We start from the raw sequence: 24646 nt of genomic DNA, 5'->3' as shown, positions 1-24646 counted from the left end.
GGTTGGTTTCCTGTTGTGGGCTGCTGTGAGCAGCGTTGTGTAAAGCAATTCGGTGCATCTCTCTTGGCTGTCTATACACACTTCTGTTGGGTATATGCCTAGGAGTGAACTCCCTGGGGCAGAGGGTATGCATATGTTCAGTTTTTGTAAATACTGCCAGTTTTCCAAAGTGAGTGTTCCAATGTTAGTTAAACTTTTCGTTGAAGAACTTCCGGGATTCAAGCTTCAAGCTTCCTCCCCTTACTCACCCTCCAATCAGGAGAGCTTCCTAATGCTCTTTTCAGATTGCCAAGATTCTGATTCAAGCTAGAAGAGAAATCAGACTAAATGACAAGTAATTCAAAGGGAATGGGGTGACCACTTGGAATTCTTTTCTCATCAACCACAAAAATCTATTTCAAGAGATCTATAATATATGGAGAAGTGGAATTGCCCAGAACTCTTCAGCATATCATCAATGAGAATATAGCCAGTGAACATTTGGTACCCAGACCTGAGTGAATGTTAAGGGATCATTGCCCTTGAGAAGCTTAAAATCATGTGGTCACTTCGAAGATGATTTGGCCAATGTGCTAGACGGAGTCATGGCTCCCCCAAATGACCATGTCCTGGGAATATGTCCTGTGTCCTGTGAATATATGGTAAGAGGGACTTTGCAGATAGACTAAGGAACTTGAGATGGGGGATTATCCTGGATTACCCAAATGGGTCCAGTGTAATGTCGTGAGTTCCTAAAAGCAAAGGACCTTTCTTGGCTGTGGTCAGAGGGTGGTATGAGGACAGAAGAGAAATGAGACATTGCTGGGTTGACCCTGGAGGAAGGGGCCATAGACCAACAAATGTGGGAGGCCTCTGGAAGCCAGAACAAGCAAGGAATAGGATTCCCTAGAGCCTCCAGAAAGGAAAGCCGCCCTGTGAGACCCACATGGGCCTTCCTCCCACAGAACTGGAGATGATACGTGTGCATATTTAAACGAAGCCACCCAAGCAATCGCAGAAATAGAAAACCAATACAGTTTTAAAGTGTGTTCAAATAGGAAAGTTAAAAGTCCTTCTAAGTTACGTCGGAGCAGCGCTTCTGAAACCACGCATAACGGAACGAGAGCCCGCCAACCCCTCACCGGCTCCTGGAGACGAGGGTTCAAACACGCTGGAGGAGTCACTGTACGTGTTGGAGGCTTGTTCCGAGAGCTTCTTTTTGCCACTTCCTTCTGATGACTTGTGCGATTTCTTCTTATTTTTCACCAAAATTTTGTACATTAAATCCATAGGACTTGGAAGAGGAACTCCAGATTCCAGCTAATGGCAAAGAAAAGCACCTTTTTGTAAAAATGTTGCCCCGTGAGGGGAGCCCTAGCTGGCTCAGTCAGAAGAGTGTGCCACTCTTGATCTTGGGGTTGTGAGTTTGAGACCCGCGTTGGGTATAGAGATGACTTAAAAATAAAATCTTAAAAAAAATATCTTGCCCTTTTTTTCAGCCTCCCTCCCCAAACCCCCAGGACAGTGTTGGACACCAAGAGCTTCTGGATTATTCATTACTACTTTCAGTACAGCTCAATGAACTGTTCTAAGTGTGTCTTGCTGCTTCGTGGTTCCTTATTTTTTTACATGAAAGGCATATTTCAATTACCGAACTCTTATTTTTTCCACAACGAAATCCCCATGAATAAGACCACTGAGATGTACTGGGAGATTTGCTAACCCAAAGGTTCATGAGTTTGCTGTGGACCATAAATCCAACTGTTTTGGTTTAGGACGGATAGGAAGGCCCTGCCTTGGATTTTCAAAGGAGGGAAGCCAGTTAGCGGGGCATGTATCAGGAAGGAGCTTCCAGGCAAGCATATAGAATCAACCTTTCTGATGCAGTTTAAAAGGAGTAACCCCTGCCCTGCGACTCCCACCATCCGGAACTTGGAAGCCGCACATGTCCTTGGCATCAGCAGAACCGGGCTGGTGGCTCACATTTCCTTGCAGCCCTGAGATTCAAGCTACCCTCATCTGCAAGCCTTATTTCTTGTGTTTCAAGCTTGCACGGCTAATGAGAAAATCAATTTCCCATGAGAGGGTTGTTAGATATTGTATCAGAGAGCATTTGTGCAAATCCCAAGATGGGTTATTTTTAGAAAGTTCAGTGAACTCTCCTATGCTGGTCCTTTATTCTTTGCTTGCAAGGAGTCTAGGGATTGGTATGAAACCACGTAAGAATGTGTGGAGACTAGGAAAAAGGGTTCAAGAGGGGAGAGGCTACTTTGAGATATTCCTACTACTTTCCTTCCCACAGCAGGGATGCTATCACGGCAACAGAAAGCCTGAATTCCACGAACAGGCACACGCAAGGATGTGAGGAGTGGACGCAAGGCCAGATGGGGGTTTCGTTGTGGCACTTGCCATGTCCCATTTTGCTGAGCCATTTCTCTCAAAGGGTGTGATGAGGTTATTGTTTGGTGATCAGAGCCCTGTCTGCCTGGAATGTCTCCGCGGCTGGCTGTGGTTGTGGAAATTCTGTAGTCCTGCCAGTCACGTCTGTCAGAGGGGGAGGGAGAAGATGGACAGTACAGGAAGAGGAGAGTGGCCTGTCTTCCACTCTCAGCAAGGCACACTGCTGGTTTCCTCCTTGGTCAGACTTCACTATCAACTGAATCAATCTTACTGAGCAACACAAACACGGAAAGGATGTAAGGAAGTCCCCCCACTAACTCCAGTCATGAATATGGACATTCCTTCAGAGGTAAACCTTGAAACTGCTTACTGGGTATTTTTCCAGTGGTTCCATGAGAAGAGCATCTCCAAAGATCAGTCGGCAATACTCCGCCATCTTGGCTTGCTGCTTTGGACTAAGGGAAATGAGAGAGAAAGAAAGCAAACAAGGACGCTTATTTAAAGAGTTTGGACAGGATTACTTTATGTTATTAATTATAGAAAGAGGTGATTCCCTCATCTTACCCTTCAGGATTAGTACTTATCATTCTAAACCCCTTGTTTGTTATCCTGACTTCCGTGAATTTGAATACCACATGCAGGTAGACCGTGAAGGCTATTTCTAAGGCTGGCCTCCATAGACACAGATGGAGAGGAAAGCAGATCACTTGCCAGTCCTTGGATTCTTGAATGTCTCAGAATTGTGGACTCAATTCCTTTTGTTCAATTTCCTGATTCTAAGTCAAATGCAAGACCCTGGGGGCAGAACTCATCCATGACTCCGTGTGAATTCTTGGTTGAGATTTGCCTAACCCACAGAGAGCTAGAATGCAAAGGAGTGTTTTTAAGGAGGTGAGAGAGAAGAGAAGAGGAAAGGAAGGAAGGGAGGGGGAGAGAGAGAGAGAATCTCAAAACACAGAAGGGCAGTCAGGCAGAAGTGTGTCCACTTGGGAGGGGATCCTGGAGGAAACATGAAAGAAGCAGGCATGTTGGGGAAAGGTGTCTGCCCCTCTTACGTGCATAATAGGGCAGCAGAGGTGGTGTCAGTCTGACTGTGGGCCAGGAAGAATCTGGTCTGACAGACAAAGCCTGGAGCTGTGGGCTTTGCTGAGCTGAGCTCCAGGCTCTCAACGACTCTGGATCTATAAAATGAGGATAATAACTGTTCTTGGAAAAGGACAGAAGGTCCGAGAAGATGAAGTGGAGTAATGGATGCAAATGCCTTTGACCCGTTCAAAGAGTGGGGCAGGTGTAAGATGATCCAGGGTTAGGAGGCAGCATCCGCCAGCTCGGCTGGACGACTTATGCACTTGCTAACAGAGAAACACAGTCGAGGCGAGGGAGCATCCGCATCTTTCAATACTCCTGCTTCCTTTGACCTTTTAAAAAGCAATAACATTTTTTTCTTATTCTGTAGAATGTTAAATATCATTATAAAGGTATCCAATTCCACTGGGTTTTATGGACTGTGACTTTGATCTACAGGCTGTCAAACCTGATTTCCAATAGTCATCTCTGCCTGCTGTAATGTGAATACATTTTAGCAGAACTGGGATTATAGTAAAAATAAGTAAGTGATAAAAAAAAAAAAAGCCTTCTTCACTGCAATTCAAATCGATTATAAAATGTGATCCTTATTTTCTTTCTTTCTTCTATAACTATTAAGCCTGGATCATGGACTGTTGTGTTTTGTTTTGTTTTTTTTTTTCCTGGGAAGGGGGTCCTCTGGGGATTTAAATCATATTGCAATGGTCCACAGGGAAAATCACTCTTTATATCCTTTTTAAAAGGCATATATTTTTGGGGATCAAGTGAGTTCTCTGGGGTTCAACTGGAAGCCCAAGGTCCCGGTTTTGTTGGAATTGCAAGGGAGAGGCAAAGAGGAGATTCAAGAACTTGCAAAGCCCTGCAGAATGACCTCCCACCTTCTCATTGCCCTTTCTTGATCTATAGGAGATTTTACTGCCTGGCTTATTCAGCCGTCAGAATATTCCTCACCGGGATCAGGGAGAGGGGACAACTTGCCAGCCAGAGAACTGATCCTGAAAAGCATGGGAGTGGTTGTTTAAGGACAACTCAACAGAAGTTGGGGAGCAAGCAGAAGAGTAACTGATTTGGCAGAGCCACCCTGGACATCCTCTGTTCAGACACCGTTGCTCAAAGGACAACGAGCCCAGGGGCTCAATCAGGCCAACTGGCTTTGCAGCTGTAGCCAAGACAAGTCCACCTGTGCCCTGCCGGCACGTTCCAGGCTGCACGGGAGAAACTGTCCAAACCCTCCATTTCACTTTCACAGAATGACACTACTGAGTGTCACAGAGCTTTGCTACTCCAAGTGTGGTCCGAGCAGCAACAGCGCCTAGAGCTGGCCAGAAATGCAGATTCAAGGCCTCCAATGCAGATTCTGAGCCAGAATTTCTGGAGAAGCAGGGTGTAGGGGTCTTCACAAACCCTCTAGATGATTCTGATGCGTGCTCAAGTTTGAGAGCCCTTGCTATAGATTGAAATAAGTCAGCAGGTGCTGAAGGAGATGACATTTTTCTTGAGTGTTGGAACCTGGGAGCCCCAAGTTCCTTTGGCCAGAGACCTGGAGTAAAAAGGGAGAGTTTTACCCTAATGTCCTGCTTTCAGGATGTTTAGGGGAGCCATAGTCACACCAGGGGTGGGATTTCGACGCGATGCTCCAGGTGTCCCTAAGCAGGCAGAGTCCTCTGTCCTTTGTCAGGCTGTCCCCCAAACCAAGGCCTAGGAAGGATTTTGCTGGAGCACAATCTTGCCTGATTCCACTAAAGAATCACCAGAGCTCTTAATGCTGTAGGTGTTGGGGCCGAGGGCCAGGCCGTGATTCACTGAATTGGGAGAGGAGTCCTGGAGCCTGCATTTGTGACCAGCCTGCAGGCAGCTCTGATGCGGGTATTTAGTGGACCACAGTGTTTAAAGCAATGCTCTGAGGTTCCATCCAAATTACCCAGGGTCTTAAGAAAATGACACTTCCTAGGCAGGTTCAGCGTGGGGCCCAAGATTCTGCATTTCTTCCTTCCTTTCTCTTTCGTTTTGTCTTTCTTTCTTTCTTTCTTTCTTTCTTTCTTTCTTTCTTTCTTTCTTTCTTTCTTTCTTTCTCTTTCTTTCTTTCTTTCTTTCTTTCTTTCTTTCTTTCTTTCTTTCTTTTCTTCCTTTCTTCCTTTCTTTCTTTCCCCCTTTTCTTTTCTTTTTTTTTTTCTTTTCTTTAAGTAAACTCTACCCAAAACGTGGGGCTCAAACTCACGACCCTGAGGTCAAGAGTCTCACGCTCTATTGACTGAGCCAGCCAGCTGCCCCGACTCTGCATTTCTACCAAGCTCCTCGATGAGGCAGATGCGGCTGGATCGCGGATTCAAGCAATCTGAAGAGGAGAGATCGAAATCTGACCTTTTCAAATTTGCCTCAAAATCAACTGAGGTGAAGAGAACAAGAGGGAGTATTCCAAGAAAAAGCAAAATGGGCTACTTGGTAATCAGACTATTCATGTTCTACCCCTCCCCACCCCCCCACCCCCACACATCCACCGGACAGGGAGCCGAATCAGAGCGTAGTGAATAGAAAAAGTCAGAGGAAAACAAAACAACTTTGTGGGTCAAAACTGCAGAAATAAAAGACATTCACATTACAGGTGGAGAGCAAAAAAAAAAAAAAAAAAAAAAAATCCTGAGGTGCTCAGAGCACCCCATCAGCTATGGGACAGACGAAATGACAGGAAATACCCAATACCCACAAATACATTTTGAGCTTCAGGCCACAGCAGGCACATCTGGACATAGTCACATACCCCTCAAGTGGAGGCACCTGGCCCAGTGGCCAGTTTTCCGACCAAGGACTGTGCCCCGTGAAAAGTCATGGTGTAAATCCCCCACATTGAACCCACCTCCTTCTTTATAGAGGAAGAAGCTAGAACCCCTGGATATTTAAGACCTTGTCCCGAATTTCCCATTATCTGTGGCTGAACCAGAGGTAGGCATCACTTTGCTTGACTTCAGTATAGAATTCTTTCAATGAAACTAAATGCCAGCTCACAAATTAGGTGGAGCCTCAGAGTTAGCTAGGGTCTGCCTTTTTTTTTTTTTTTAAGATTTCAAAGTCTCATTTCTACAAATTCAAAATCGGGTGTGGGAGTGTGGCTCAGGAATCTGCATTTTATGGGAATCTGATGGAGCAGGGGGGAGAAGGATGAGTTGCCATCTGCTAATGGGCTAATGGCAGATCTCCCTTCGTTCGTAGACAGGGAATTTCAAGTACTCGGAGGGAAAACCAGAAAATCCAGTGGGTGTCTTCCTTTCTTCCTGCGTGAGTTTGCTTTGGAGATGTGGCTCAAAGGGGCCCAAACCACAGTTCCTAATCTGGCATTTTGTAGACACAGCACACCGGAGAATGAAATGGTCCACTAGAGATGGCAAATAGGTGGCGGGTGTTTGGGGGGTGGGGAGGGTGTCTCCTGGTCACTCTGTTGCGAAGGATTCTGAGGTTTATTTCTAGTGGGAAAGAGGGCTGCATGTGAAGAATGATGTCTGCCACCGGGTTCAGCAATGAGGTGAGGTGGCCCACCTGTCAAGCACGGGGTTTTACCTGCAAAGGGAAAAGGCTTACTTATTTTCTTTGGGTGCGTGATAATCCCCCCAGGAGAAGATTGAAGCTGAGAGATTTTTGACGTGTGAAGCTCGAGGATCATGGAAACATGAAGCAAACAGCTTTCCGGCCCGCGATAGACCTCGGTATCTTACTATTTCACTGCCATCAGCTTATCTCAATGGTTTGGGATAAATATCATGGCATCCTAGGAAGGTTGTTTTCCTGTTTTCTTTTGTGACATATGAATTATTAATAAACTTTTAATTGCTAAATATCTCCTTTTTAAACCCGAAAGGACAGTATCATGGTACTGTCTTTTTGCTTTTGTGTACAGTGCAAGGTTTGTTTTTCACACCTTGTTTTGGCCCTCTGTGTGTTTGGTGTTGAAAACCGCAAAAAATGTCCTGTGGTTAAGGGTCACAAGCCACAAAAAAGTGAACACTTATAGACAGTTGCTTTGTGGATGCTCTGGTTGTCCTAATTCGGTATTTTGAAGACCAGATGCAACTGCTTAGGTGTGGGGATAGCGTTGGTGAAACATGTGATTTCTGAAGCCAGACCAGCCAGATTTTGAATCCCAGCTCTACCACCGTTTAGCTGCCTGGCTTTGGGTAAGTTACTCACTCTCTTTGGGGCTCAGTTTCAACATCTGCAAAATAGGGATTGTTGTCATAATATTTATTCTTAGGAGCCCCTGGGTTTGTGGTGAGGGTTACATGACCTTACACCTGTAAGGCTGCTTGGCACATAATAGAAATTCAATAAATATTAACTGTTACTATGTTTGTGGTGGTAGGTGGCTGTTGATACCTCTCTGGTTCCCTTGTAGGAAAGTTCAGTGAGGCAGGTGTGAGAATCAAGAGTAGAACTAGAGCTTTTCATCTTGTCTAATTTATACAGAAACATTTCTTGAAGACCATAAATGTGCTGGATTCGAAGATATTTCTTGAAAAGGACATAATACATCAACAAGTCGGGGAACTTCCGTGCCTGAAAGAAAGGTGCTAAAGGACTGGGAGAGCCCAGTTACAGATGGCTGGGCAGAGATGAGAAAACACTCATGCGCGAGTCAGGGTCGTCACAGCACATGAGGTATTAAATACAGCAACTCAAGAGGCGCTCCCTTTAGTTCAAAGAGGAATAGCAATGAAACAGAATCAATTCTTTTCTCTGCAACTGCCCCTCAGAAGTGTTAGAAAAACTATCCGCCAAATGATTAAATCATTCATTGGCTGACGGTCTCCCAGTGCAACAGAACCAAGAGCTGGTAAATGTAATATGGATTTCCTGAGGGCAAACTAGAAATACAGATAATTATAAAATTGGTTACTTCAAAATAAGGCCTCTCTCCATGATCACAGTAACAAATGATCACATTTAAGTACTTGGAAATTCCTCAGGCTGAAATTTGCTCATGACCCAACTGTTTCTTTAAGATTTTAGTGAATTCTTAAAGAATTAGTAAATTGAAGGGAGGGTTGCAAATTAGTTGGGCAAAGGGAATCAATCAGGGGTCTGGGAAAGACTTCCAATAAGAAGAAGGGTAAAAAAAGAACCCTTGAGCCACATTAGGACAGTGCTGTTGGCTTTTAGTTGAGAAATTTGGCTGAGGTCGTTGAAATGAAAGAGAGGGCATCACAAATACTTTTTTGAGCAATGGTAGTCACCACTACACAGTCTTCAGCCATTCATTCCCTGGACTAGAATTTTAGTTTCTTGAATTTTGATTCAAACATAGAAAAGACTCTTTCATTGTGAAGCACTTTAAATTGAGTAACAACTATAGGGAAAACTAATGCCCATATTTTAGATACAAATGTATCTTACTCTGGCATTTTGTGATAAAATGAATATGAGTTGTCAGAGAATCTTTGCGTGGCTTAGCGATAAGTGCAGGCTATTTTTGAAACAGGATCCCATTTACAAATACTAACAAACAATGCAACTAGTGGGAAGAGGAAGGAGGGAAGGGACCACCTGGTGGTCTGAGTTCTGTGTAAGTTCAGGCAGTAGAACAGAACTTACAGCTTTCCCTCCACCAGCTCCAGCATGTTCAGAACTGGCCATTTTCATGCGACACAACGGACTATAAATTTGCATGCAGTAGAAGGAGCTAATAATGAGGGAGGATTGTATAAGTGGCCCACCGAAAGAGAGACATGTATTATCCCGCAGCACTGCAAAAAAGGAGTCCTTAGTTTAAAATCCTGTGGACTGAAAATATATTCCACAAGTCCAGTGGATTATTGTAATATTAATAAGGTTTAAGCAAATAAATCCCAACATATGCAGATGAAAACATGACACTTAAGACACAGCATAATTAAGGAACACCATTAATAATGTCAAATAATCTTAAATCTGATGCACAATTATTAAACATGCCCTATTAGGGAAAAAGACTCCCCAGTGAGCGTGTGGAGTACTTACGAATCTACGTGGTTCTCAAATGAAAGCAGAATTGGAAAAGGTGATGTCTTAAATGCACACTCAGCGATTGCTTCTATCACTTCCTAAAAATGAGAACATGCGCATATTCAGTATGCCAGAATTGTAATGTGTATATACGTTTTCCCTTTGGGGTTACACACATTAACGTGGTTGCCTTTTTCATTCATAGAATTGTATGGAAAGACCTGAAGTGGCTAGAAGGGCTTGTGCAAGCTGCTGGACTATACATTTTCTGATTCTTTTTTCTTTCTTTCTTTCTTTCTTTCTTTCTTTCTTTCTTTCTTTCTTTCTTTCTTTCTTTCCTTCCTTCCTTCCTTTTTTTTTTTTAAGATTTATCTATTTTAGAGAGACAGAGAGAGCATGAGCAGGGGTGGAGGGGAAGAGGGAAAGGGGGAGAGAGAGAGAGAGAGAGAAGTGGACTCCCCGCTGAGCATGAAGCCCTATGCGAGGCTAAGTGCCAGGACCCTGAGATGGTGACCTGAGCCAAAATCAAGAGTCGATCGTTTAATTGACTGCGTCACCCAGGTGCCTCTAGATTTTCTAATTCTTGACTTAACGAAGCAGAAAAAAAGAAGACTGGTTTGGTGAAGGGGAGACACAATTATAAAAGACAATCGTTCTTCTATTTGCTAATTATATATACATATTTTAATGAAAGAAGAAATCTAATCACATTATTAAAAAATTTGGATGAGAGAAGGCAACAATTTTCACCCATACATTCACCCTTTGAACAAAACCACTGTTGGTATTTGGTTGTATTTACTTCTAGTTTGTTTTTCATTTGTTTGTATAACTTGGTTTTGTTATAGTAAATATTCTACTTGTATTTTGTTGAACATTGTTATTGAGATGCAACCTTATTGAGATACAATGCAACCATTTAAAGCACACAACTGGATGGTGCTTAGTATATTCACAGAGTTGTGCAACCATCATCCCAATCTGATTAGGACATTTTATCACCCTGGAAAGAAACCACGTACCCATTAGCAGTCACTTCCTCTTTTCCCCATCCTGCTCCCACGCACCCTGCCCAAGGCAACCACTAATCTACTTTCTGTCTCCATAGATTTTGCCTTTCCCAAACATTTCATATAAATGGAATCATACAATAGGTGGCCTTTTATGCTCTGGCACTTTTCACTTAGCATGCTTTTGAGGTTCATCCGTGTTGTAACGTGTATTAGTACTTCATTCCTCAATCTATATTTTTAAAGAATGTATGTGTCATAAGCTTTAATAGCTGTATAAAATTCTAGGGAGCAGTAGTATTATAATTGATTTAATCATTACCCAACTGTTGGACAGGCACATTTAAAGAGCTATCATTCAGATAGTTCTACAAAGAACATCTCCATTTTTTCCTCGTATTTTGAATTACTTTCTGGGAATGAATTCTCAGAAGGGAAATTATTGAATTAAAGAATATGAATACTTTTATAGTCTCCCGCATTTCTCCAATTTATTTTTCATCTTTGATCGCCTAGAGTAATGTATGAAGGACCACATTTCAATGCATATCCAACCAGCTTTGGGCTCCAGGTTTTCCATGTTTTTCTTATTGAACTAGTATACTCACAATGTTTGTTTTTTAGTTGCATTTCTTCTTCTCATAGTCTCCTTTCAAGTAGGAATTTCTACTCTCATTCCTTTTCCACTATCTTCTCCACCTTCCTTAAAGGACGCATTGCTTTCCTTATATCCATGTGAGAAAGCTATTTCCCTGGCCCTAGAGTATAAATAAGGCTTTCTAATTCTGTACTACATTTGCATATATCCTCTGAGAAGGATTTGCCTGCACGGAGCAAAAGAATCACTCTCACTGTTTCTTAGAAGTGAATTCACAGATTGCCTTTCATACATTATCAGTTTAACTTTTATGATAGTTGATGCCATCAAAACTAAGTGCACTATAAATAGCAAGCAACACCAAGACTTTAAATTCTTGATTTTTTTTAGGACAAGCTTCAGATTCAAACAGGCTTGCATTTGAATCCTAAACTTCTTAGCTTTACAAACTGTGTGACCTTGGGAGAAATCACTTAATGCCTCCATGCACTGACTTGCTGATATGTAAAGTGAGGGTGATAAAACTCAGTCCGTAAGCCTGTTCTGAGGAAGGATCCATCTATCTCATGATGAGCATATATTCTTCTTCTTCTTTTTTTTAAATTTTATTTATTCATTTGAGAGAGAGAGAGGGAAACAGAGCACAAGCAGGGGGACACGCAGAGGGAGAGGGAGAAGCGCAGACTTCCCGCTGAGCTGGGAGCCAGCTATGGGGCTCCATCCCAGCACCTGGAGACCAAGATCTGAGCTGAAGGCAGCCGCTTTACCATCTGAGCCACCCAGGCGCCCCGAGCACATATTCTTAAATCAACTCAGGCTCCTTACGGTGCTGGTGCCTCCCTCCTCACTCACCTTAAACCTTCCCTCTTAGACTCTTACTAATATAAACAAGAGCTACCATTAAATGAGCATTTATAATGTTCCCAGACACATATTTTAACTCATGCTATAAACATTCTCTAAGGAAAACATTATCCACTAATACAGATTATAAAATGGAGGCTCAGAGATATCAACCAATTTGCCCAAGGTCACAAAGAGGAGAATCCAAGAAACCCCAGGGAAATTTACCTGACTCTAGAGTTTATGTTCTTAACCCCTGCAGTAACTCTCATGTAGCTAATTAACCACCAAAGATCAAAGCCCTCAAAGTAACTGCAAATAGATATCATAAAGAAAGTAGGTGTTAAGTGTGAATAAAAAGGAGCTGGATTTGGTTGATTTCATAAATTTGGCCCTATTGTATCAGCTAAATGCAAAACACATTAGAGCTCTTCTTGACTTCTCTTTGTCTAGTATCTTTTGATGTCAGCAATCCAGTCCAAAATCTACCCAGCATATAACCACATCTCAGCACGTCTACCTCTATCATCCTGACCCAAAACCTCTGCAATAACTGCTTTTGTAGCTTTCATCATCATTCCCACATATTCACTACCCTTTCCTGGGAGATCTGTTGACAACTGAAATGGCCATGTCCTTTGTTTTGGCCGTTGAAATGTCTGTGAAAATGACATACTGAACACAGGGTCTTGAAGGGCCACCATGTGATTCTGCCATTTCTCTTTCCCCTCTGCCATGAACCCAGTGATATCACAGATTGGGCTGCTCTGTCCATGTGGCATATAGACGGTATCAATCAGAACAACAGCCAACATCTAACCTGAATAAGAAATAAACCTTTGGCTGTAAACCACTGAGATTCTGGGGGTGAGGGGATGGGGTGTCCTGTTACTGCAGCAAAACCTAGCCGAGGCTTCTACGTTTCCCCCTACATTATTTTTTTTTTTTTAAAGATTTTATTTATTTATGTGACAGAGAGACAGCCAGCGAGAGAGGGAACACAGCAGGTGAGTGAGAGAGGAAGAAGCAGGCTCCCAGCAGAGGAGCCCGATGTGGGACTCGATCCCGGAATGCCGGGATCACGCCCTGAGCCGAAGGCAGACGCTTTAACGACTGCGCTACCCAGGCGCCCCCCCCCCTACATTATATACCACAGCCATAGTGATTGCTCTTAAACACGAATCAGATTATTTCATTGCTTTGGAGTAAACCTTTCACTGGCCTTCCATTTCGCAGAATGAAATCCAAATTCTTTATTAGATCTGGCAGCTACTATCTCTCTAAATTCGTCACCTTTTCCTTTCCCATTGCTCACCCAGATATAGTCTATTGATCTTTTCTTCTTTTCCTCAAATACAACAAGCATGAGTTCATTTCTGTTCATCTGTTTCATTTCTTTTTTCATCTTTGTTACTTCTGTTAGGAATTCTCTTACCTGAAAGCAAGACTCACTTCCTTAATTTTGGGGGTGGTGGTCTCTGCTCAAATGTCATGTTACGCAAGTCTTTTTCCCACCACCCTGCTGAAAAGAGCACACCTTAGCCCCCTTTTCCTTCAATACTTACTTATGTTGCCTTAAAGGGCATGTCTCCATGTGTCATATTGTGTGTTTATTTTGGTCTATCTCTCCCCACTAGACCATAAGCTTCTTGGAGATAAACACTCAATTTTCTTCACGACTTTGTCCCTAGGGCTTAGGAAGTGCTAAGGCATATTCTAGACATTCACTAAATATCTTCTTTTTTCTTTTTTTTTTAAAAGATTTTATTTTTTTATTTGACAGACAGAGAGCACACAAACAGGGACAGCAGCAGAGGGAGAGGGAGAAGCAGACTCCTCGCTGAGCAAGGAGCATGCCAGGATCCTGGGATCATGACCTGAGGCAAAGACAGACACTTCACCGACTGAGCCACCCAGGCGCCCCGACCCTCATTAAATATTTTCAAATAAATGAATGAACTCAACATTCTTAACAGAAGAGAAACATCATTTATCTCGCTGCACTCCGGTTTAGTCTTCTACTGTTTCAGAGGTCAGTACACATTCCATAAAGCGCCGGAGAGTAAGTATTTTAGCTTTGCTGGTCATGTGGTTTTTATGGCAATTATTCGACTTTGCCTTTGTAGACCCAAAGAAGCCACAGATAATATGTACACATGTGGATGTGCCTATGTGCCAACCAAACTTAGTTCATAAAAACAGGTGGTGGGCTGAATGTGGCCTGTGGAAGGTAGTCAGTCAACCCCTGGGCTAGTTTGTTCAGCGGCTTAAGCAAAGCTTGAAACTCGATTGTAACCACAGGCAAATGTTATTTTGTATTAAAGAAGTTTGAATATTGATTCCATACTCAATAGCCCAGTTAACTTTAACAACGCTGTGGCCAATATTTCCAATCAAGGTTGAGTGTTGCCTTAAGGAAAAAATCTTTCAAACATAAAAGTAAATAAAAGTGTAATCAGTCTTTGATAACTTTTCTGAGGATGACTGTTGTCTATGGCTATTTGAGAATTAGTGCAACTGCCTTTATTAACGAAGGCTGACTGCAGACCTGCCCCAGGAGCATCTGGGCCAATGAGAGTCAGGCCTGCAAGCAGGTGAGAAACCTAACACTTCTCCCTCAGAAAGTGGGTGTTTTGCCTCCAGCCAAAGGGCTATCTCTCTTTTTCTCTGGCAAATGAAATGTGAGTGTTTTTCTAGGTCTGCTCTCAGACTCATAGGGAGTTTGTGCCTTCCTCCATCTTGCCAGCTCCCTGCTTCTGGTTCTCTCTTCCCACAGCTGGGATGCTAGCAGCCGGAACAGCAGCTGGGCTCTGGGATCCCCGGGCCTTCCTGGCTGCGTCTCCTACTTCTCCCCTCTTCCTCCCTCTGGCATTCTGGTCTTCTGCACTTGACTTCGGACACCCTTCTCAGCTCCCCCTGGGCCTCTAACCGAGGCTGGGCTGTGTTTAGTTTGGGCTCCGGGTTTCTTCCTAGAAGTGGACAACAGGGGTTGTACGGGCAGGGCCTCTACAGCCTCTACCACGGCAACCTTACAACTGACTTAACTCAAACCCCTCCATCCCATCCTGACTTCATAAAAATTCTTTGCACGTGGAATACCACAACCATTACATTTACAGAAACAAAGCTAAAGTGTGGCTTTAAAAAATTCAATTATTATACCAATAGCTAACATGTACAGAGCACTCACTGTGCGCCAAACCTTGTTCTAAGCAATGTCTATGTATTAAGTAGGGTCTCTGAAGGCTTACAACAATCCTAGAAGGTAAGAACTATTATCTTTTCCATTGTGCTCATAAGAAAGAAGCTAGGTCCGGTAAGGGAGCTTCTCCAAGCTCCTGCAGCCAGCCAGTCCTTGGGAGAGCTGGTGTCGGACACTGGCATCAGCTCCAGAAATGCATTCTTTTTTTTTTTTTTTTTAAGATTTTTATTTTTATTTATTTGACAGAGAGACAGCCAGCCAGATAGGGAACACAAGCAGGGGGAGTGGAAGAGGAAGAAGCAGGCTCCCAGCGGAGAAGCCTGATGTGGGGCTGGATCCCAAAACACCAGGATCACGCCCTGAGCCGAAGGCAGAGTTAACGACTGCGCTACCCAGGTGCCCCTCAGAAATGCATTCTTAACTTCTAGTCTCTTTTCTCTTTCCTCCCATCCTTTCCCCCCTCCCACTGTCCATCTCTCCTCACCTCCACCATAACTTCAGCCACTGGCATAGGAAACCTTTTTGAACCTTCAAAGCCAAAGAAAGCACTTACTAGATTTCATCTAGTAACCGTAGTTGGGAGCACCTGAAAAACTCAGAAGTCCTTCTATAGAACTTTCATGTTTTAATGGCGTTTTAATCTGCATGGTGTGCATGGTCATTGAGGATGAGAAAACCTATTATAAGCTTTAAGTTTGGTTCTCACATCTGAGCTCTCATTACTGGGCATTGGATCGAAAGTACCTTACTGCTCAATTGCTCCTTATTAAGCCAAAACTGTTTTCAGGGACTTCTAACACTGGATTCAGTAATCTATAAACCATATGGCTCAATTACTAACCTCCAGTGGGAAAAACTGCCCTTGAAATCCTTCAGCCCTGATAGACAACAGCAGGATGTATTTGGATATCCATTTTATGTGACCATTTACGAAGCTGTTAAATTGCATCCTAAATTATTATTTTTCTCAGAGCTTTATTTTCAGAAATGCTCGATTTAACCACATGCTCAAATTTAATATATTTTCGTCATCAATTTTATCACATTACCCACTTTTCCATCTTATACAATTGCTGGTAACAAAGGAGCTGCCTGAGGGGAGAAAAAGGAGCAATTTGGGGATGGAATGGGCGGGGGGTGGTGGTGTCTAGCGTGGGGAGGAAGGAGACTGAGTGGGAGCAGACAGAATTCGCCAAGTGGCGAATTACTATGTCATAACCATCAGAAAGGCTAAGGCAATGAGGCAAAGAAATAGAACAGCAGATATATGAGATAAATAATAAATAAATCCAGAGTGCAAAATAAAGAGTCTTCCATAAAGACGCTGAATTATAGCATGTCCCCTTTCTCAGAACATAACCTTTTATTTAGGCCCATATAATAAATAGGTAGTAAATGCCAATAGGAACTTTTACTTTTGGGGATACGTCGCACAGAAGCTTTTCAGATTACATAGATTGAGAGTAGATAAACGGTGGGACATAAAAATGATGAACTTTTGTAATCAGTTTATTTTGCTGTTGCAGTATGTGCTGTGGGTATAGAATACAGCCTAATCGCACCATGAAGGTCAGGTCCAGATACATGGGATAGCCAAAACTGGCACACGCTCGGAGAGTCTTTGCACTGCCCACCAATATAGCATACCTGGAATGCGACACATGAAAACGGAGAAAGACAAAATTCATTTATCTGAAGGACAGAGGCAAGAAAGACTAAAATTAAAAGCTATGCTGTAATTTGTCTATTTGCTTGGGGATGGGAAGAGTCATTAAAACACACACACACACACACACACACACACATTTGTTGTGCACCTGTTATATTCTTTTCGAAGTGCTTGGGACAGATCAGGGAACAAAACAAAGATCTCTATCTTGGTGGTGCTTACATGCTAGTAGAAGAATAGAAGGAGACAGGGAATAAACAAGAAACATAATAATTAAGTAAATTAAGCAGAGTGGCAGGAAGTGATAAGGTGCCACTTGGTAAATGCAAAAAATAAAGTGGTGCTGGGGAGTGTATCGGGAGTGTGGGAGTGGGTGTGATGGCTCCTTACAGTACTAAATACAGTGGTCCCAGTAGGCCTCGTTGAAAAGGCAGCATTTGAGAAAGGCTTCAAGGAGTTAAGAGGTGAGCCATGCAGATACCTGGGGGAAGAACATTCCAGGCAGAGTCTCACAACCTGTGCAAAGGCTGTGAGGTGGGACCTGCCTCGCATAGTCAAGGAACAGCAGAGCTTTGGCGTCTGTGTGGCTCAGTCAGTTAAGTGTCTGCCTTCGGCTCAGGTCATGGTCTCAGGGTTCTGGCATCGAGCCCCACATCAGGGTGCCTGCTCAGCAAAGTGTCTGCTTCTCCATTTCCCTCTACCCCTCCCCACCACTCAACCTTTCTCTCTCAAATAAATAAATAAAATATTTAAAAATAAAAATAAAAAAAGAACAGCAGAGCCCGATGGAGGTGTAGCCAAGTGAATGAGGGGGAAAGGGGTAATGGGTGTGTGTGTGGGGGGGGTTGGATCACACAGGCTCTTGTCCCCCACTTCTCTTTTTTACCCTTTCTTCCAAAGTCACATACACACTGATTTCTGGAAAAGCAGACTCTGTGCTGATAAGCCTGCCCAGCAAGCTGGGACTGTGGTGAGGCAAGGGAGGGGTCTAAATGCAAAGGGTAAGGAGACACTCACCTTCGGGTACCAGCTCTGCATGTACATGACACCGAGAGCAAATGGCTCCTTTAATTCTGCATGTGAGGTGCCGCACTAAGCCTCACCTCAGTCCTAAGCTTGATGCAGAGAATTCCTGCTCTCTATTTGACCACAAAACAGGTTGGCATTTCTATTATCCACAGCCAGCCTAGCCTGCCACCGCCACCACCTACCCACATCTTTGCAAGAATAATCCACCCTGCAAATGTGCATTAGCAAGAAGCATGGCTGGACAAACCAACCACTGGGGAGATGAGTTTCCTGCTCCCTTTGGCCACCCCCACCCTCCACTGGCAGGCAGAGAGAGGAAGCAGTATTCTGGGCTAGATTTAGTCTTCTAGTTTCTACATCTGTCTGCAAACGTGTGGATGTGGTGGAGAAGTGATGCTTCCCCAGCCCAGGAAGAGATGTCCAGTCAGTCTGTGACGCTGGGATTACAGATGTGACTGAAGAACCAGTTGTACAGACAAGTGCACAGGGTGAGTCACTCTAAGCTGACTTGGTGTCTGAGATCAAGAAGCCAATGCCCCACATAAAATTAATAGGCCTTAGAATACTCTTGGTGTTTATCTCTCCACCCATCCACCCCCGCCCCATCCCAGAACTCAAAGAACCTTGAGGATTATAAATTTTCAAGAATATATAATTGTGGGGTGCCTGGGAGGCTCAGTTGGTTAAGCAGTTGTCTTCGGCTCAGGTCATGATCTCTGGGTCCTGAGATCAAGCTTCGTGTCCAGCTTCCTGCTCAGCAGGGAGTCTGCTTCTCTCTCTCTCTCTGCTCTTCCCCACTGCTTGTTCTCTCTCTTTCTCAAATAAATAAATAAAATCTTTAAAGAATTTATAATTGCTCCCCATATGGACTCTGAGGGGACCATGAGCAGGGGTGGGAGGGCCCTGCTGGTACTGGGAAAATTTATAAGGCTTTCAGTCCCTTAGTGCAATAATGGCTCCGTCAGGATGTGGTATCTCCCTTCCCACGATTATCTCCATCCATCAACAGCCAGATGAGCCCAAACTGCACTCAATCCACATCAGGGTCATCTGTGCCCTACCTTTGCTTAAAGAGCCCAAGGAGATTAGGGGTTGGTATCTTAGAGAGCTGACAAAGGACAATGGCAGGAGCGGGGAGAATGGGGGACTATGGAAGTGAGACAAAAACCCACTGATTTTTCCATTAAGGAAAAACAAAAGAACTTGAGTGCTCCCTTTCAGAAACAGATATAAATCAGAATTAAGGTCACTTTCATATTAAACTTTGTTGTAAAATTTAGTGAAGGGTGCTATATATCTTTAATAACCGTGCTGTAGCCTAAGTTTAAGAAATCATGAGAAGTCAGGTTCCCCAGACACAACATAGTGAACATATTTTAAGGTGCTAATGATATCAATTCTGAACGCATTTTTATTACTGTCAAATATGGTACCTTTGATCAGGAAATCCATTTATCTCAATTGAAATCTGGCTATTCCTTGACGATCTTGCTTCTCTTTTGCTGCTCTCTCAAGTGATAGCGGTTTATTTTCTCACATCCCAGGTGCCCCGGGGCCAAAAACTGGATAGTAGGGTTTTTTTTGCTCCCGATGCCATTTTTGCGTTCCAGTTCTCATAAGGCACTCCAACCAGCTTTTACCACTTCCTCTCTTGTGCCATTTACTGAGCTCCCCTCATTCAGCAAAGACTTTGGTAAGTGCCTCACTGTCTTCTTCATCCAAAGCTTTGTCACCAATATTGGTGACATTAACATATAATTCATCCAACATTCTGCCCTCTCAGCACTCTGACCGCCCCATTTTCAATGGCCTTGTCCCCCACTCTACCTTAACTATCCACATACTTGGACTGTTTCCTTGGTTGGTTAGGGCGAGAGTTAGTGACCCAAAGCCAGTTCTGTCCTGAGACCCAGGTGACACAGGTAATGGGACTCACGCCTTGGGATCTGTGCTCTAGAGGTTGTTCTCTGGCCCTTCTTTTCTGGTTTACTTCCAAAGACATGAGAAGCCTGAGTCAGCAAAAAACACATTTCCCCTATAGCCCGTATATCCTCTTCCCAGATTGTTCTCTGGGTCCCTAGAACCCCCGAATTCCCCCACTCAAATGATTCCATGCTCCTGGGGTTGTCTCTTTTCAGGGGATATGAACATAACTTGGATATTTGGACTTCTGCGTCCATATGCATGAATGTTAGACCCTTTATGATGTAGGATGGAGTCTTGTGTGGAAAGAGAAGGGAGATGACCAAACACACCCTCATCCCTAGCTAATAAGAATGGCTGAAGCTCCTTATCAATTACAGCTTTAATTTCACCTCCTAGATAGGATTTATTAAGATACCCAATCACAGAATTATTTCTGCTTATTGACAGTAACCAATCTATAGCAAAACCTTACTTTCTTGAACCCTCACCCAAATCACCTAATATAAGCCCAAATCCTATAAGTCCTCCCTGAGGCGCTTTTCCTGAGACACCACAGCTCTCCATGACATGATGCTAATTACTCACAAATACACTACAAATTTTAGCCTCTAAAATTGCAAAGATGATTAATATAGCCTATAGACTTAATTATAACCACTGGGATTTTCTACCTTCGGAGGATTTACCCAAAAGGGTTCAGGTCTCCCTAGTTTCTTCTGTTAGCAATATTCATTCACTCTACCTTGAAGGATATTTCAGTTGTCATGGTGAACCCATGGGTGATGACTGGTTCCTCTTCAGCAGTCCGTCCCTTCCAGCAGTCCAACTCCACACAGCGACAACCAGACAGGAGCACTTGGCGATACATCTCAACAGAGGAGTTTCCAGCCAACTGGCCAGCTATAAAACACCAACAAAAGGATCCTTAGAATCCTACAAAGCCGGGCGCCTGGGTGGCACAGCGGTTAAGCGTCTGCCTTCGGCTGAGGGCGTGATCCCGTCGTTATGGGATCGAGCCCCACATCAGGCTCCTCCGCTATGAGCCTGCTGCTTCCTCTCCCACTCCCCCTGCTTGTGTTCCCTCTCTCACTGGCTGTCTCTATCTCTGTCGAATAAATAAATAAAATCTTAAAAAAAAAAAAAAAGAATCCTACAAAGCAAGGAAGACATTGGTAGCTTCCTAGAAAATCTTTTCAACAATGGGAGAACAAAGAGTTCAAGAGCTTGTGTAGTTGGTGTCAACCTTCTGCCTCAACATATCAAAGGTTAGTGGCATAATCCCAAATGTAATTGTGGCTCCCTAGCAGTAGTTTTAGGGAAGAGGAAAACAGAAGGAAAAGAGCATTGTAAAAATAACAATAACTCATGTTTCCTAACTGCTTACCATGCGCCAACTATAGTTCTTCTGACTTTACATGTATTACCACATTTAATCTTCATAAAAACCTCTCTTGTATAACTACCTTTATTTTTTGAATATTTATTTTCAGATAATGAAAATGGCAGAGAGGAATTCATGTGCTCAAGTTTCCAAAGCTGGTAAATGGAAGATCTAGGATTATAACTCAAAACTCAGTATTTTAGTCTGAGTCTCTAAGGCTATTCTGTTGTAAATCAAGCCTTCTGTCATGTTTATCCAAAGCACAAATGCTTAGAAACATTCTCTTTTCAGAAGTGGAATAAATTTGTAGGAATAAATTTAAATTTAACCAAAAGAGTGTAAAACATATTCTCTAATAATTATAAAGCAGTGTTGAAAAAATTAAAGAAGACCTAAATAAATGGAAAGACAACCCATGTTCATGGAACAGAAGACTTAGTATTGCTAAGATAACACTGTTGCCCAAATTTATTTACAAGTTCAATTCCTACAGAACTCCTAAGTTGGTTTTTTACATAAATTAACAAGCTGATTCTAAAATTCCTAAGGAAATGTAAAGAATCCCAAATGGCTAAAACAACTTTAAAAAATATGAACAAAGTTGGAGGACCTACATTTCCCTATTTCAAAACTTAACTACAAAACTACAAGACAGTGTGTTACTGGTATAAGGACAGACATATAGATCAATGGAATAGAACTGAGAGTCCAGAAATAAACCTTCACATTTATCTTCAGTTGACTTACAACAAAGGTGCCAAGACAATTCATTGCAGAAAGCATCATATTTTCAACAAATAGTGCTAGGACAACTGGATAGCCACACGCAAAATAATGAAGTTGGATCCCCATCTCATATCATAAACAAAAAAAGTTAACTAGAAATGGATTAAGCTCCTAAATATAAGACATAAAACTATGAAATTCTTAGAAGAAAACAGAGGGGTAAATCTTTGTGACCTGGATTAGGCAATGGTTTTTGTAGATATGACACCAAAAGCAAGCAACAGAGAGAAAAAAAAAATAGATACACGTTCTCAAAACTTAAAACTTTTGTAAACAGAACTGAAGTACTCTAGTAAAGTGATAAGAATTGTTAATAATCAAAGCACTTGCGAAGTCTGAGAGTAGGAATGGAAACGAAATTAGTCCTATGCCATTTCAGTAGTTATTGGAAGGTACTCACTTCTTGATAAGTTATTTCTTAAAGATTAATAATAAATAACCTTTGAGACAAGCCCACCATCAACACACAAATGGAAGTTTTTGGTTTTCCACATTGAAGATTTTCTCTGATTTCTACTCTTTAAGTCTCCATCATTTTTTAAATAGTCAGTTAAAAAGTGACATGCTGATGAAAACTGTCAAAATGACTTTGAAATAGACAGGCTCTGTGTGGTGGAGACATACAGGACAAAGAAAATGGGATTAAGCCTGTTGGCTTAATTTTATTTTTATATGCATGTCACAACACCCAAACATCAGCATAACAAAAGGATGACATTCTTGAGTTCTACAGAGCCCTAGTAAATGCCTGAAAGGCTGATTAAGTAGGTTTTCATAATCACTTTTCTCTGCTGAAAAAATTGGGCCTTTTAAACACACAAATGTGTTTGCAAAAGAAGAAATGCTGACAAAGTAATCTAGAAAGTTCCTAATGCTAGGTAATCAATTTGCCATTTATAATTGACTCAAAGTTTGTTGTAATAAAGGTCTCTGCTGCAGCAAAAAGGGGGGGGGGGTTAGGGACAGTGAGGGTGAGGAGAAAAGATAGTCATTTACGTGATTTTTAAGCTTAAGGGGGGGCTACTTTAGCTAAAGGAAGTGAAGGATTCAAATAATACTTGGTTAACTCATTAAAAATGCTAGCTCCTGCAGAAAATTGTATGTTATTAAAGAGCAGAGCAGATTTTCTTGTGTATTATGTAGCAAATTGTTTAAGTGTATTTCTGACTATCCAATATCATTACGATTTCTGAATCTATTTCATTAATTGGTCGTTGAGTGTTTCTAACTTCAGTAGGGAAGTTGCCATGGGTTCATAAGCTAGAGAAGGTTTAATGGTAGATTGAAGTAGATAAATACCTAATTCACACTAGAGTTTTCAGTCATAAAAGATTCAAAAAATCTCTAGAAACATTTCTTTGGATTTGCATGCAATTTTTCTTTTTTAATCATTCAAAGAATAAGAGGAATTTGATGTACTTTTTGAATGTTGATCAGTTAATGTTTTTAAAGACATCATAAGGCATGGGGTTGGGTTCGTGAGATGCAAAGGAATATGAAGAAAAAAAACACTAAAAAATGGAAGATGAGAGAGAGAGTGTCTATGTTGTGTTTATTGTCCAACACCTAAGCCCAAAATAATCCTTCCAAAATCAACTGTTGTTCAATCTTAAAATGAATAGTATTTATAAGAAATGGAAGCCTCCCAAAGAAAGCATATTTTAGGAAAACTCACATTTACCCATAATTGTCCTATTCCTTGGCATGCATGTTAGGTTTCCTGTGTGTTTTCCTTCATTTATGGAGATTTTTTTTTCCAAATATGTATTAATATTATCCATTATTTCCTCCTTTTCTGCCTAAATCCTCAAACCTAGTTTATTTTTCTTCCCTAACATTCCTAACTCCTCATTATTATATCCCACCTGCCCATTATATTTCCATTTGATTACATCCAATAAATATAGCTTCTGGGGCCAGGGGATTGCCTGGGGTTGGAATTAATGATATGTCATGAGTCCCTCAACCCTTGTTATTTCTGAAACTAGTATCTGACATCACCTCTGCCTGGCTGTGAATACCCTCTGGAGTACATTCCAAGTCCATGATTGAACTTGGGAGCCAAAGCTCCATCTCAGATTAATTCATAATACTGCCCCAAGTCATAGCTCTGCAACTTCTCACTTGACTGCATTCATTTTGGTTGGCTGGCTACATTCAATGTGCTTTGTCTAAGATTACCCAAGGCATCCATGGATGGAAGAGACCAGAAAATTGAAAATAACACCCCTCTATTAACACAGGCTTCTGAGAAATTGTCTGTATTTACAGTTATCATTACATATTTTCTTTTCAACCTCTATGCAAAAAGTTTCCAGAACATTATGCATTTGTTAATTCAGTGGCCTTCTTCAATAAACAGTATCTCCTTCAATAAATGGAGATGGGAACTATTTCTCCTTTTGCTTTCAGTGCTGTGTCAGCCATTCAGGTCACCTAATTCCACAGTTAGAGTTGAGGAAACTGTCCAAAATATAAAGGATGTGTTATTCATCTTGACCATTCCTAGGGGCATGAGTATGATCTGATGTCTCTCCCACAGTATCTGCCAGCTGCCTCAGGGAGACCATGAAGCTGTCTTCAACATGGATCCAATTGCCATAAGGAGGCTTAAGTGAGAAAGTGGGGAAGCAACTTTCAGCATATGCCTTACTGATCATATAAGCCTCACCATTAGGATCTGTGCACATTCCCAAACATGTCCTCTGTGGGAGGCAAAATATGAGCTCCTGGGGATGCAAAAATGACATGAGACCTATTCTTTACC

General features: G+C 42.3%; 1 protein-coding gene across 5 annotated transcripts in view; it reads right to left on the bottom strand.

Annotated features, from left to right (window-relative positions):
• PLCB1 (phospholipase C beta 1) overlaps nucleotides 1-24646 on the bottom strand; it is a 661698-nt gene that overhangs the window by 148585 nt on the left and 488467 nt on the right. For all 5 annotated transcript variants that reach the window (XM_045808882.2, XM_045808896.2, XM_045808890.2 and 2 more), the window contains 4 exons: nucleotides 20455-20612; nucleotides 9451-9533; nucleotides 2750-2834; nucleotides 1122-1299 (listed from right to left, as the gene is read on the bottom strand). In XM_045808882.2, the coding sequence (XP_045664838.1) occupies nucleotides 1122-1299; nucleotides 2750-2834; nucleotides 9451-9533; nucleotides 20455-20612 (504 nt within the window). The remainder of the gene's footprint in view (nucleotides 1-1121; nucleotides 1300-2749; nucleotides 2835-9450; nucleotides 9534-20454; nucleotides 20613-24646) is intronic.

The sequence above is a fragment of the Ursus americanus genome, chromosome 22, assembly GCF_024610735.1.
Source record: "Ursus americanus isolate L20-20 chromosome 22, mUrsAme1.1.p, whole genome shotgun sequence".
Taxonomy (NCBI): Eukaryota; Metazoa; Chordata; class Mammalia; order Carnivora; family Ursidae; genus Ursus; species Ursus americanus.
This window is presented reverse-complemented; position numbering and strand designations above follow the sequence as displayed.